This window comes from Mytilus edulis, chromosome 7 (assembly GCF_963676685.1).
Source record: "Mytilus edulis chromosome 7, xbMytEdul2.2, whole genome shotgun sequence".
NCBI classification, from domain to species: Eukaryota; Metazoa; Mollusca; class Bivalvia; order Mytilida; family Mytilidae; genus Mytilus; species Mytilus edulis.
Genome location: NC_092350.1, coordinates 32,420,467 through 32,436,752, shown reverse-complemented (window position 1 = coordinate 32,436,752; position 16,286 = coordinate 32,420,467). Strand labels below are relative to the sequence as shown.

General features: G+C 31.0%; 1 protein-coding gene across 3 annotated transcripts; it reads right to left on the bottom strand.

The window, feature by feature from the left end:
- Window positions 1–896: 896 nt before the first annotated feature.
- Window positions 897–12,816, bottom strand: LOC139482854 (chymotrypsinogen A-like). 3 transcript variants are annotated; one of them, XM_071266893.1, is made up of 8 exons: window positions 12,775–12,816; window positions 8,923–8,983; window positions 7,965–7,981; window positions 6,854–7,041; window positions 5,734–5,815; window positions 3,378–3,555; window positions 2,206–2,345; window positions 897–1,305 (listed from the first exon to the last, which is right to left on the bottom strand). In XM_071266893.1, the coding sequence occupies exons 2-8, from the start codon at window positions 8,954–8,956 to the stop codon at window positions 1,000–1,002; spliced, it is 945 nt and encodes a 314-aa protein (XP_071122994.1). In that variant the 5' UTR covers window positions 8,957–8,983; window positions 12,775–12,816; the 3' UTR covers window positions 897–999. The 3 variants fall into 3 exon arrangements, with proteins under 3 accessions (XP_071122994.1, XP_071122995.1, XP_071122996.1); XM_071266894.1 differs by having other exon boundaries at window positions 8,923–8,980; window positions 12,775–12,811; XM_071266895.1 differs by lacking the exon at window positions 12,775–12,816 and adding an exon at window positions 9,419–9,439 and having other exon boundaries at window positions 8,923–8,980.
- Between the last annotated feature and the right edge of the window lie 3,470 nt (window positions 12,817–16,286).

The following is a 16,286-nucleotide window of genomic DNA, read 5'->3' as shown; positions in this document are numbered from 1 at the left end:
TAAGATATATATTTTACAATAAACATATTCGCAAAACAAAAACATTTATTATGAGATTCATAAACACTATATTAGTTGACCATTTTCACACTAATTCTATGTGTTATCAAGTGGTATTAAAATAGTAGTAGCCCACAATGATTTGTAGTTCATTGAGTCGATTGGTCAGTTTGTCAAGGCCTATTAGCCTTGTGTTTGGGAAAATACTATGCAAATATATTATGACGTCGACCTGCTGAATGATTTCCGTTTTGCAACAAGACAATATTAAACATAACGTATGGACCGTTTATTTTTTTCTCTGCTCAAATTGCCTTCACCATCGATACGTTGTCGGTAACCTATTACCAGCCCAGTAGCCAGTACTTCGGTACTGGCATGAAAATACGGATTTTTTTTGTGTTATTAAAATTTGCTGTTAAAAAATGTAAGAAATTATCCAAAATCAAGGAATGTATCTCCCTCATGCAAAACTCTGATTCGTTTCACGATTTTGGCTATACTTTTTGGACCTTTTGGATTATAGCTCTTCATCTTTTATATAAGCTTTGGATTTCAAATATTTTGGCCACGAGCATCACTGAGGAGACATGTATTGTCGAAATGCGCATCTGGTGCAAGAAAATTGGTACCGTTAATGTTATTAATCATATCAAAATCAAGAATCTTAGAATATTTCTTATTTTTTAACTTATCCCCAAGTGGTTGTTATCATCATGACGTGAAGGGCTTGTAGTTAACATTACGGGATCTTCTTTGTAATGTGTACATTGTTTGATTCTTTTTTGGGGTTTGGATTTTTTTCTGTTGGGGAGTGGATTTTTGCTGTACTTTCCTATATTCAAGTAAAATAATAATTAGATGAATACAGAGGTAAATTATAACACAAGAAATAAAAATGCCTTTAAACTTTATTTTTTACCATTAAGTATAACTTGGCATTTTATTTATTCCCTTCTTATTTCTATTTCTTCTGTATTTCCTGTAGTTCCTGTTTCTCTATTTATTTTTGTTTTTCCTGTATTTCCTGTAGTTCCTGTTTCTCTTCTTATTTTTGTTTTTCCTGTATTTCCTGTTTTTCTTCTTATTTATATTTGTCCTGTATTTCCAGTCTTTCTTGTAATAATCTTTTCTTTCGAGATTCATATTCATCTTATTCTTAATCCAGTTAAGAAAAAAGGATACTTTTGTATACACACCTGGTCCAAAAATTCCATCGCATTCATCAGGACCAAACGATGTTAACCCAACAAGTTTGTTAATCCCGTCATTGGTTTTACAAATCACTGGTCCACCGCTATCTCCCTGAATATAAAGATTTATAAATATAAATATATAACCAGCTCTAGCTGAATGTTTCATTGTTAAATTTATACAAATTTTCTAAGCTTTTGAACGAAGGACGTTGAAATACTTTATATACACACTTATGTTTTTAAGTATTCCTGTTGACCTAGAACAACGATTGGATGTTTTTCGTATATTTAGGTTTTATTTTCATGCAATTTAACCTTTTATTTCGTTTCATTTATATTATCTCACTAGCAATTCTTTTTAATTAGCGAGTTTGAATTGCAGTTTTTGTTTGGATATTATATTTTGCAATTAAATGATAGAAATGAGAACTTTAAAAAAATGTGTTTTACCTATGATCGCATAATGTACTGAAGTCCAGTATAACGCAATTCGTATAGGAATATTGTTCGTACATTGTAAAGTGTAGAGTGAACCTCTTAAAGTAAAATTTGCACAAGCTAAAATATACGAAGAAAAAGAATAAATTCACAACACTACTGAACTACGAGGAAAATTCAAAACGGAAAGTCCCTAATCAAATTTCAAAATCAAAAGCTGAAACACATAAAACGAATAGATAACAACTGTGTTATTCCTGACTTGGTATGGGCATTTTCTTATAAACAACAACATGGTGGATTTAACCCGGTTTTAAATCGTTCAATCCCTTACTTGTATGACATATGTTAAAAATTCATATATATCAAATTATGCCAACGTAATAAAAACGTAAATACAAAATAAAATTAAAACATCTGACTTTAAATGTACCTTTGACTGTTTAAACATCATCAATCATTTTGTTCTAACTGTTGAAAAGAGGGGGAGGATGCTTAATTATAAAAATAAGAATTTAAATAGTAATCATATATTTAAGTTTTGGACAAAAGTAATCGAAGTAATACATACAAAACAAACATCTGTTCCGTTCTTCCGAAGACAAATTTTACTGCTGCCAATATCGTCTAGTGGCCACGATAAAGCACAAACTTCATTGGTGATAACAGGTATATATGATAGTTGCAAACGATCGGGATCACCACTTGGACCTGGAACAAAATGAAGTTTTAAGGTTAGAAAACAGTAGTTTAGCAATGATTGCCTACGTTATGTATAATGTCCCGTAATATTTATAGAGAGCATTGTTTGGTTTTGCTAAATAAACTCATCAAAGATACCAAGACTAAATTTTGTATAAACGCCAGACGCGTGTTTCGTCTACAACAGACTCATCAGTGACGCTCGACTCCAAACAGTTAAAACGGCCAAATAAAGTACGAAGTTGAAGAGCATTTAAAAGGCTTTTAAGTAACCTATGAAATGCATTACTTTGTACTATTTTGGTATTAAATTATAATAGTATTTTAAAGACAGACGGAACGCTCGTTTTGTGTACATAATTGTGAGCATGTTATCTTGTTTACTTCTTTATGTACTTTGTTATACCTTAAAAAAGATAAGTTAGGGAGAAAGTAAAAAAAAACCAGTTAAACAACTGATCGCTTAAAAAAAAAATTCATATCTAGTAAGTGGACTAAACACTTTCAAGGTTTTTGTATAGCTTTCTGTCGGGTATTGGTTTCCTCTATTTTGAATATCATACAGTGATCTATAGTTGTTAACTTCTACATTCCTGGTTTCAGGTAGAGATTTTTCTAATTGGTAATCTTATTCATCTACTTTTTTGTATATTGAGATTTGAAATTGAACTCTTTTACTCGATTGTGTACTTACATGTGCCATGAACAACAAGATGGGTACGACGAGTGAAGCAGAATCGGATTCACCTTCCAAAGCATCTGGCCCTGGTTTCGGTTTAGTTCATGTCTTACATTATAAATGAAGTATTCATGGATTGTTACTTATATAATCATCTTTTTTTGTCATGGCTTTGTTAAGTTTATTTTTGACTTTTGAATTTTTTATTCTCTCTTATATTTTTTTTTTATTAAGAATAATTTCATGTAAAGGACACTTCGAAGAATTCATATTTTTCCCAAATTACTCAGTAATTGAAAATTTCTGATTTCTTTAATTTATCTTATTTGTTGATACTCTATCTTATATTGTTATAAACATACCTAATGTTACATTCACTTGGCCCCAGCCAGATACTTTACAAATATCTCCTACAAAAATATTGCTTTTACTATCATCCAAGGTGATTTTGTTTATAGTAGAACCAAATGAAAGAGGTGTCCATAGCTCAATCAGCATAATGTCATTGTCCATTTCTAATGGTTTCTCATAAAATTCGTGCTGAAAAAAAAATCATCTTATTTCAATGATTTGTTTGTTTGTAAATCTGTCTTAAAAAAAAGAAGATGCGGTATGATTTCCAATGAAACAACAGTCCACAAGAGACCAAAATGACACAGAAAATAACAACTATAGGTCTCCGTTAGGCCAACAAACATAATAAAAAAAAACGGATATGGGATATCTATTAATTACACAAAACCAATCAATGCACAGCAGCAACAAACAACATACGCAAGGGAACAGTGCTTTTATAGCTGTTCTTCATCTCAAAATCACAGAGAGGCCTACTACGCGAAGCTACAAAAATTCTCATGGCTGTTTACCATGTTACATCATATGGAGATAGCATATGTTCAATGTACATTCATACATACATAAAACATTCCTAGTATTGTACACGAAGGTATAAATATGTTCCGAATGTAAGTATTTAAGTATGAAAGTATACACTTTTGTAGGTACCAATCATAACCCGGAACGAATAAAAATGAAGTAATTCTTGACATGAAAAAAAATGTAAAAAAATCAAACAAACCGGAAGTATTTATGAAAACGAAATACAATAAAGCTGTACATAAAAAAAATTGCGTTTTTTTATTATAGCTTTTTATTTGTTATCAACTTGTTTGTGACCATTTTTGTATATTTGTTCAACACATTTCGGCGCTCCAAGATATTCAGCATTCCATAAGAGACTGTTTAAATTTTATATGGATTTCTATACCTTTGAATATCTTCCGAGGGAAGCACATTGGGTTTATTTTGCTCTACTAATTTAAGAAACTACTGCCTTTTTTTAAGTACAAGAAGATACTTACTCGATTCAAAACGTTAAGCATAATATTGAATGATATTAATACAATACAGAATTAATCTATTTATACATTGCCGAAATCTATACAATACAGTATTAATCTAACAAGATTTAGCGTAGTGCTTTTCGGCTAATTAGTGAGTAAGGCAAATCAGGATAAACAGAAACCCTTTAAAATGCATCCCTACGATATATCCTAATTAAGACAAATAATACACAAAATACAAAAGAAAATTAAAAAAAATGTGTCATGGTCCTTTTTACACCATATAAAGAATTATAACAGAGTTAAGTTTTTAACCAAATTTTATGTGTCCAGGAATATGAAATACTTTGACAATTTTTCGACGTAAAAAAATGTTCGTAATTCCAAAAAACGTTCAGCTTTTGGTAACGTGTTATCGAAACGATAGGTGGGTCCATCCACGCGATTACGTGTTTAAGACTAAGAATAATTATGCAACACGACAGGTCCATAATTTACGTAACAATATCTATCGACATAATGGCTTATACCTTATAGATGTTTTAAAAACGATTGATCAAATAGCCATGAACACAACGGAAATCAGTAATATCTATCATTATAAAGGATAACACTGACCGTTCAGACACCTTCTTATTTCCTATATATAAGAAATTTTATGATTACAATTAACATGATTAATGCACAACTTCTTTCTTTGGCTTCGTTCGTTTACATGTTATCATTTGACACTAAGTGGGTATATTTTATTTCAATTATAAATGAACATTACTGCGTTACTGATTATTAAAACTCATCTCATCTGCCCATTGGATAGGTTATGATATTCCTTTGGTAAGTGTTTACTTATTATTATTTGTACATTATTACGTTTTATCACATATTTGTTACGAATACGTTTGGTTTTGCATATGCAATAACCTCAAAATTTCCCGGGGCATAAAAGACGATATTGATATTGTGCCTTGATTCCAAATGACGTCACGTCATTACGTCCTTAACGACACTTTTGTGATACAAAATTTAAAATATTACCTGTTATGTTTCATTAAATTGTAATAATTGAACTTTGTGTCTCTATTCTGCAGAACTTAGATATGTGATAAATATATTATAACATGGCCTTTTCCATATTGGCCCTGGTATCATCCCTCGACCCATATCACCCCTCGGCTAAAGCCTCGAGGCCGATATTGGAGTCTCGGGATGATACCAGGGCCAATATGGCAAAAGTCTATGTTATAATCTATACGTATTACATATATACGAGACATTCGTTTTACATGTATAATAAATTAAATTTAATGGCACATTCTTTTAATAAAGATATACTACGGATATTTAAGACAAATATTAAACTAATCAAAATGCATACCATAAATATCCGTTTTATAGATCTGAAAACTGTCATCTGACTCAAGAAAGAACTACCTGCTGCTATTCTATAGTCGCTTGCTCTAAAATGAAAATAAGATTAATGTTTTAAAGTATTATTGAACATTCACAATTACTATAATGATTTTTTGGTATTTCGGTGTGACTGCAATGCATTAATGTATAATATGTGTTTCATTCTTGACATATTTTCTTGTTTTATAATTAAGAAGATTAAAACACAATGGTGACTAGTGTACCCCTATTTTTGACATTTTTACCTATTACGTATGCTTGTTTTTTTCACACATTGTTGTCAGTATTAAGGAATTTTATGCCACTGTCATACAAATGAAATACATAAGAAAACGCCTGCACCAAGTCAGGAATATGACAGTTGTTTTTCATTCGTTAGATGTGTTTCATCTTTTGATTTTGTCATTGATAAACTTACCGTTTTGAAATTTTCTTAGAGTTCAGTATTTTTGTAAGTTTACTTTTTTTTCTTATAATTACAGACCAGTTCAAGGAAACATATCTCGATATGTATGCAAATAAAGGTAAGATATAGTGTGAATTAAATCAAATTTTTCAACTTTATTAATGTTAGTCATAGTTGTTGTAAATTTATCGAAATGGACTTTATTTTAAATTTGTTAATGATAAAAGTCGTGAAATACAAGAAAGATGTTAATGAATAAAATAATATTCGAAAATGAATATTAATAAAAGTTGACCAAACAAAAGTAAACGAAACCTCAGTAAAAATCATTATGCACGAGTATGGTGGCCGGTTAAGGCTTTTTTGCGTGTTCGCCTTTCATATTCTATAGGGCGAAAACGCTATCGAAAATCGAAAGCTCAAACACATCATACGAATGGAAAACAACTACAAGTATCATACCCCTGACTTGATACGGGCATTTTCTTATGTAGACAATTGTGGATTTAACCTTTTGATATACATGTAGCTAGCTAAACCTCTCACTTGTTTCACAGTCGCATAGAATTCGAAATATTGACAACAATATGTCAGGTAAAATTTTCGACTTTTTTATGGACTGTCCAATTAAGGTTTGCTATTGAAAAAAACACTAAAATATATCAATAAAAATGCTTACGTATAATTCGGGTTTCTAAAACAATGAGCCGCTGATACAATCCATCTTTCATTAATAATTGACCCCCCACATCTATGGGACCAAGAACCATTCTTCCTCTGTCTCTGACAAGAAATTTGCCATGGACAGTCTATTATGTCAGCATTTTCACCATTGGTAATTTTAGCAACAACAGCTGCTCCAGTAACCTGAAAAGTATTTTTTAATACTATAAACAATAAAACAATCTCATTTACTAATAACAGAAACACAATAAAAAGTCTTTTCAAATGAAATAACGTTCTTATTCATAATGTGTGCTTTTCTTTTTGATTTTTTTCTCATGTGCTCGAAATGTAAATATATAGAAATAAAAACAACATAATGACTATAATGGCAGGCTGATATAATATCAAGTGATTTCACTACTTTGTTTATCGTTCAATTTGTAATACTTGATTACAAACTGTTCATTTGTTTTCAAATATTTGCAATAAAACAATAAAAAAATATAAAAATACAAAAAAATAAAAACCAATATCAATACAGTAAAAAATTTCAAAGAAACAATAGGTGAAAATAACTTGAAATACAATCCTTATAAGTATATGTTAAAAAGGTATTATGCAAATCATCAAAACTTGTTGATATGAAAAAATAAAGAAATATGACTGAATTAGATAACCATTTAGAATTTAAAACTAAGGAGTTATGAAGTTTATTCCATAAGCCCGTGTAATGCGCTCTTAGAAATGAATGGTATGTTTTCGTTTCTCATCAGTTCATATTTTCCATGGGTGTAGATTGTTTGAAGTTATTTTAAGGTTTTGCGAATTGTAGAAACTTTACGTCATTTACGTCATTTAGTTCTTTCAGACAAAATATGATTTCATTGTACACATAATCAGATATAGCTTGCAGGTTCTTTGGCTATGAATTGATATAACTAGTTGGCTTTAAAATACATTTAATATAATAGTTTTATTCATACGAGTTTAAGCATCAATATTTGACTACAACTGGCGTATATCAAATCGAACTGATTATGACCAACAAAAAAATGATGTCATGAAAATGATGGATCTTTTTATATGTTTTCAAATTATAAAAATAAAAATGAAAGATTACATACTGCAGCCATGAAGATAACTACAAACATTTAAAACAGTATTTGTATTATTATTATCATAATCATGATTATCATTATTGTCAATTTTGTCAGTTTCGTTATTTTTATTCTTTCTACATTTTAGTTTTAGTTTTTTTGTTGTTGCAACTATCGTCTTTAAATGATCTAATTTTAATGAATTATATTTGCACCATTTCAATAATACGACTAAGGTTATAGAAATTATTAGAAAAAAGAACATTTAAATAAAAGCAACTGTTACAGTAGTATACCGCTGTTCGAAAGTACTAAATCGATTGAGAGAAAACAACTCCGGGTTACAAACTGAAACTGAGGTGAACACATCAACTATAAGAGGAAAACAATGAAACTACAGAAGAAACTCTGAAGTGCAAGAAAAAAACAAACCGACATTGCAATACACACAGAAACGAACTATAAGATAACAAATGCCTTTTTCCTAACTTGGTACAGGACAGTCTAAGAAAAAAAATGGTGGTTTGAACCTGTTTTTTTCGGCTAACGAAACCTCGCGCTATTATGGCAATGTAAAAAATAACACTAAAACGACAACATAATATGACAGGAAAACATTACAAATAAATGCATGAACATTCAGGACAAAGAAATTCACAAAAAAAACATTACAATAGGTCAATTCAACATGATAATAGTTCTCAAAGGTATCAGGTTTATAATGTAATACACCCTTTGTGCGACTCGTCTACATAAGACATAAAACCTTTTTGTAAAGAACTGAAAAGTTAAATCACAAAAATACAAAACTCTAAGGAAAATTTAAGACGGAAGTCCCATAACAAATGGCAAAATCAAAAGCTCAAACACATCAAACAAATCGATAACAACTGTCTTGGTAGAGGCATTTTCTTATGTTTAAGCTTTATGTATCTTTAAAACTATATTGGTGCCTTATTTTGTGATAAATCTTCGATAAACTTACCGATAAATCCACCTAACAAGAATTCCCGATGCATCTTTCATCTGCAAACAATCAACCACTGCTGAAATTTAAACAACACGCTGTAACGATTTAACCAATTCGCTACAACTATACCAAGTATATGTTATTCAAATAACAAAACAAAGCTTACTTGAAATAGATTCATCCCTCTAACACTAAGATGACAATTATTGATTAGAATTCTGCATCATTGAACTTGATCACTCTGTTCCTTACATTTATTAGTTCAATTGAAGAAAAATAGTAACGAAATACGAACTGTACGTTTTTTATATCTAGAAATGAAGAATAATATTATCAGACAACTGATGATAGTAAATCAAAAGGTCACTTCAAAACTAATATTCATTTTGTAACTTCCCAAAATTCTGTTTAGCTGCGATTAATATTTTCGTTAACTGCTACAACAACAATGTATTTTAGATGAATATGTTAAAAATGTAACAAATCATTTATAAACCTTAAAATCACAAACCTCTATTGATATGGCAATATTTATTTGTCTGTATTTCTCTTCTCCAATTAATGATATGCGAAAATTAATTACTGTATTTATATATACATCTACGTAGTGCGTGGTATGATGTTATATCTGCTACATCTTGTTTAGAACATAAAATGTTTTAAAATGTCAACTTGAATGTACTAATTTGAACTGGTCAAGGAAGCTTAAATACAAAAAGTTTAGGCTGCATTTATATCTAAAAAGAAAATTTCAAAAAGCAAGTCGTCATAAAATCTAGAAGTAGATAAAAAGCACCACCAACGCCATACGAATATAGATGACGAGAGAATAAAACAACAACACAACATTAAAGAGAAAACAAAAAATGAAACAAAAATGAACGTAACGAAACCAATTAGAAACGGGGCAAAGAAGAATCAAACAAAGTTTATAAATGTTCCCAAAAATCTATTGAGATTTTACACATCACGGTAATAAAACCAAACTAGAGGCTCTAAAGAGCCTGTGTCGCTCATCTGTATTTACTGATGCTTTGGAAATCATGTAAAATAAGGTTGAAATCATAGTTTATAGTATAAGATATTATAAGATACTATAATAATATCTAAAAAAACTTCAAAATTTCCATAAAACTCAGGGGAAGAAACACAACAACTGGTTGACGGATTTGTCTGAAAATTTGAGGGCAGAGATATCAAAATCTGATGAACATTTTTGCCACAGTTAGATTTCCTCTAGATGCTTCAGTTTCAGAGATATAAACCAAAAACTGCATTTTACCCTATGTACTATTTTTAGTCATGTCTGCCATCTTGGTTCGTGGGCAGGGTCATCAGACACATTTTTTAAACTACATATTCTTATGATTATTGTGGAAAAGTTAGGTTATATTTTGTCTTAGTAGTTCCAGAGGAGAAGATTTTTGTAAAAGATAACAAAAATTTAAGAAAAATTGGTAAAATTGACTATATAGGGCAATTACTCCTGACGGGGTCAACTGACCATTTAGGGCATTTGACTTATTTGTAGATCTTACTTTGCTGAACATTATTGCTGTTTACAGTTTATCTTTATTTATAATAATATTCAAAATTTCCTTAAAATTACCAATAAAGGGGTAGCAACCCAACAACGGGTTGTCCGATTCATCTGAAAATTTCAGGGCAGATAAATTTTGACTTGATCAACAATTTTAAATATGTCAGATTTGCTCTAAAAGCTTTGGTTTCAGAGTTATAAGTCAAAATTTATATTTCACCCCTATGTTCTATTGGTAGCCATGGTAGCCATCTTGATTTACTGACCGGGGCAACGGACACTTTTTTTAAACTACATACCCTAATGATGATTGTGGACAAATTTGGTTAAATTTGACTTCGCAGTTTCAGAGAAGATTTTTGTAAAAGACTACAAAAATTTACGAAAAACTTTAGAAAATTGACTATAAAGGGTAATACCTCCTTAAGAGGTCAATTGACTATTTTGATCATGTTGACATATTTGTAAATCTCACTTAACTGAACATTATTGCTGTTCACAGTTTACCACTATCTATAATAATATTCAAGATAATAACCAAAAATGGCAAAATTTCCTTAAAATAACTAATTTAGGGGCAGCAACCCAACAACGGGATCTCCGATTCATCTGAAAATTTCTGAGCAGATAAATCTTGACCTGATTAACAATTTTACTGCCTGTCAGATTTGCTCTATATGCTTTGGTTTCAGAGATATTGGCCAAAATCTACATTTTACCCCTATGTTTTGAGAAGTTTTTGTATCTCTATGAGAAGAAGATTTTTGTAAAAGTTAACAATGACGACGGACGACGACGACGAAGACGACGACGGACGACGACGGACGACGGACGCAAAGTGATGAGAAAAGCTCACTTGGCCCTTCGGGCCAGGTGAGCTAAAAACATATGAAGTTACATCATGAACAATAACAGCAACGAGACATAATTGGTGGACCGAGTAACTATCTACCGCTAACGATGCATCACATACACACTCAGTCAAATGTCACAATTTGGAAGTCACAATTTGGAATAGGGCACACTCTTTAACTTCACATATCAGACCACTATTCTTTTATCTGAAAAATACGCCATTTGTGATTTGAAGGACTCCCCCCCCCCCCCCTCCCCTTTAATGTTGCCCTTAAAGTGTGTGAACATAAACGAGCGTAACGTCTTGATGCGGATTTGCTTTCTCCATATGATCGAGCAAAGGGTATTTTACTTTAAGGTTGTATCAAAGATCCCACCAGAATGACATTTTTAATCGATTTTTATATCGAAGCTTTCAGATACTCCGTAAGGTTGAGTAGTTCATGAATACATATTTTAAAGATAGGTGTAAGTCATAGTTTTAACGACTTTTGGTTTTTCCGTTTTGTTAAAAGATCAGATCTGATAAGACACAAGCAACAATTACATCTTCCACAAGAATATAATTAAGTATATGGTATGGGCTTCAATGCACGCTTAACCCGCCACGCAACTCAAAAGTCATTCAAATGTAACAGAACTGATTTAACACATGATCGATAAATTATGACATCAAACGACTGGTCTGATATCATAAGATCCAAGACCGTGGAAACTTATTGATAGTGAGTTCAGGCACCGCCAAATCTTAATAATGACCGTTAATAGAAGTCATGTTGATTTCAGTCGTTTCCCCTCATACCTCTCTTTAGAAAGCCCGTACAGTGGCTACATGCACCATCGTTATGCATCTATTAATATATGTTAATGCCATTTGATTAAGCGTAGGGGTGTTTTAATGCTGAAAAATTGGAATGGGATGATTTTAACTGAAACTATCAAGTATCAATAGGTCCTAGTATGAAATCGTTTATCTGTATCAATGGCGTTATAGATTCTTTAATTCACTTGTACTAAGTATATGTTAAAAGCAAGCTCTAACTAACAAGTTGTTGATTTGCGTGATAAGCTATCATCAGTACACAAGAAGGACTTTCCAAGATTGTTTTAAAAGTTTTGTGAGAAAACATTCGGTAACAATCCTGTTTGATACGATAATGATGGAGAAATTTGTCTTTGGCATCAGTGTGGTTTTACAAAAAGTAAGAATTTTCCTGACCTAAAATAAGAAATTTATATCTTCAATTCTCTCTCTTCTAAAGTCCTGTTTAACATGTTTAATGAGAACATTTCAGTAAGATTGGTACTATTTATGTTAGTATACCATACATTTACATCAGTCTTCTATTATTTGTTCTTTCAAGCTGTCAGTAAGTTATTGTTTTAAATGATATAAACTAGCATTACAAAAGTTATAACGTTTACGACGAACATGTTTTTAAATATTTAACAAACAGTAAAATATTACTAACCTTTATTGGAATTTCAATGTAAGTCGTTCTATGTTCCTCTTCTCTGAAGATCTGATAAAAATATTACCATGTATATATACTGAACATCTACGTGGTGCGTGGTATGATTTTGAAGCTGTTACATCTTGTTTTGAATATTGCTTATATCAGCATGTTAATTAAAATATTATCATGGTAACTAATTTTGATAAATTTTGCATGTACCATTTATGTCTACTCATCTTAAATACAAAAAGAAAAGAAGGAACCATACAATTTGACGGATGAAGACATCTCAATAACCTTAAAAATAAGATGAATAAACAATCAAAATTCCAATTAGCGCTAATTAACAGACATGATTATTTTATTAGTGGCTTTTTGCTATTCACTCAATTTCAGTAAATGCGAGTGTTTTCAGATCTGTTCTTTGTATATTTGTGGTTTTGTAAGTGTTTGGTTTTTTGCTTTTTATTGATCTGATGAGTTTAGTCCTTTTCAACTGTGTTGTATAGTTTTCTCTTATTTTGTACTTTTAAACCACTGTTCAGGGTTAGGGGTGGATTAACTAATGTATAACCCCGCAACATTCTGTATGCCCCTTTCCAATGTCAGTAAAATATTTCACACGGTTGTCGTTTGTTGCTATATTCTATTAAGATACAGGGAATAACAGATACGAAGTAAAGATATTACACTACTGACCGGGTAATAACATGAGCAACACGACAGGTACCACATGCGGAGTAGGATATGCGAACCCTTCCGGGGCACCTGAGATCATTTCCGGTTTTGGTGGGGTCCGTGTTGCTTAGTCTTTAGTTTTCTATGTTGTGTCTTGTGTACTATTATTTGTCTTTTGTATTTTTCTTTTTTAGCCATGGTGCTGTCAATATAAAAAGAAGATGTGGTATGATTGCTAATGAGATAACTGACACAGAATTTAACAACTATCGGTCGGTTTATTTTCGATCAATAAGTTTGACTTTCATTCTGGTATTATTCGCTCCTCTTTTAGAAAAGGTAATCCCCTATGAATACTTAAACATGCATTGTAATATGACTACACAAATATTAACTGTAGATGACAAAGTGTCCATTTTCAAATGTTCTCAGATTCGAAAATTGATTTTTCTCTCTCTTAAGATGAAGAATCGATCCGTTCCTTATACTTTGATTGATCCCCTAAGGTAGGGATGGATTACTATAAAAAAAAAAAAGATGTGGTATATTGCCAATGAGACAATGAGACAACTCTCCACAATAGACCGACGGAAACATTATATAACAACTTTCGATAACAACCTTTAACAATGAATTAAACTCATACCTCATAGTCAACTGCAGAAGTGATCAATGTAAATCAATTCGAACGAGAAAGCTAACGGCTTAATTTATGTTAGGAAAAAAAAATATCAACGAAACACAAGTATGATATACAGTAACAAAAGACAAACTCTCAATCACAGTATACTGACTAGGAACAGGCACATACAGAATGTTGCAGGTTAAAACATGTTAGCGGGCGCCCTCCCCTAACCTGAGACAGTGATGTAACAGGACAAACATATGAAACAATTATAAAAATCAGTTGAAAAGGGCTTCACTAATCAGATCGATACAACTCATGTGAAGGATTGCAAATCATTCTTATACATGGAAAAACTAGGAATACGATATTTCAACACCTTATATGACATTAAACAGATCAAGAAAATCTAATTGCACTAACTCGCTACCTGGTTTTTTTTTCTTTCATATTATGTTCATTTCGAGCGATATGATCTGCGGCGATGTTTGTAGATCATTTTAATGGTTAATTATATTGCATCTACACTACAAATTACTGATATATATCATCGCTACAATATAGTGTTAATTGTTAGTTTGAAATTTTTTAAATAAAATTGTTGAACATGAATTTTACAGCTTATGTCCCATAAACGAAAACAAATATTTATGAATCAATGGTGACTACAGATAACAGTTGAAATTATCAATTTGTGTTTCTGTTTGAATTTTATCAAACATACATGTAAGGTAAAATTATATTGATATTTCAGCATGTGTCAATCCTTGTAAAAGTTCTTTAACACAGACTTGTATTTTGAGTTTAAATTATGTGAATAAAATAAAATTAAGAAAATGCTTCCTTAATATGTTTTCCTACACACAAGATGTTATCTTAATATCATACTTTTAAAATATTAATGTTTGAAAATGTTTTCGTATAATGTATCTTTGTGTTTTATTATCAGTTCCAATAGAGAAACACATGTGTTCTTCGAATAGTAAATTGCCTACAGAGAGCAAGCTATTTGTTTTTGTTTATACGATGGGTACCATATGCACATGTGGAACATGATCTGCCTAACTTTTCAGAGCACGTAAGATCACCCCCAGTTTTTTTGTGGTTTCGTATTGCTCAGTCTGTAGTTTTTTAAGTTATGTTTTGTTTACTTGTTTGTGTGTTTGTCCTTTTCTTTTTCTAGGAATGGCATTGTCCTTTAAGAGTTTGAATGTCCCTATTTGTACATGTGGGTATGCAAATTTGTATCTAAAGTTAGCTCAACACTGATCTTGACAGGAGACATCCATTTATTAATGCTATAAACCAATTTAATTTTGCAGACAATTAATATGGTTTTTATATACATTTCCGTGTATTCTTGATAAATGATTGAAGTGAAGATTCAAGGTTTATATATTCGCTTCATACAAAATAAACTTCGGTCACTCTTTTACACCCAACTTAACGGAGACAAAGAAGCGTGCAATTCTTAATTGTTTTCAGTTACAGTTGTAGTAGATCACTTGCATTGACCTTTTCAGACTAAAAATCAATTAGTCTGGACATCTTTTAAGATGTATGGTATCTTTCTTTTTGTATGATAGCTCAATAATAGAATAATGTAGAAATTGTACTACTGGATAGTCCATATGTTTCCATCATCTTCACAAAGCCTGACATAGAATTTAGTTTTGATAATTTTAATATTTTGAAGAAAAATACAATACACTATATATTTTCCAAATTTTTTAACTTACATTAGAACGTTAATATACAAAAACACATTCGGTTAAATGTTAAATATGGCTGAAAGAAATATACCATTTCATATCTAAGATAAAGACTGGGGACAATTAGTGACCACGAATTTCTTTAACTGAGATATATTAATAATTTGAATCGTAATAGTTTCATGTGTGTTCTTGATAGTTTTTAAAGCTCAATTAAAAAAAAAAGGTGCAAAGTCTTACGATTGCTGTAACATAAATTTCACAATTTTCGACGGTTCTTGATCAATTTTTAATTGTTAACAAATTTGAAAACTGTTTGCACTCTCTTAAAGGGTGAAAAATCAGACCATAGAAACAATTAACAATTTCACTGCTGATCATCTACGATTACAGCCATTACATCAACATCACAACTATCTAAGCAGTTAACTTTCATGATTGTTTAGAAACGACGATTTTAGTAAATGTGTCCCAGTCTTTACAAGTTATCTGAATTAATATATTAGAAAAGT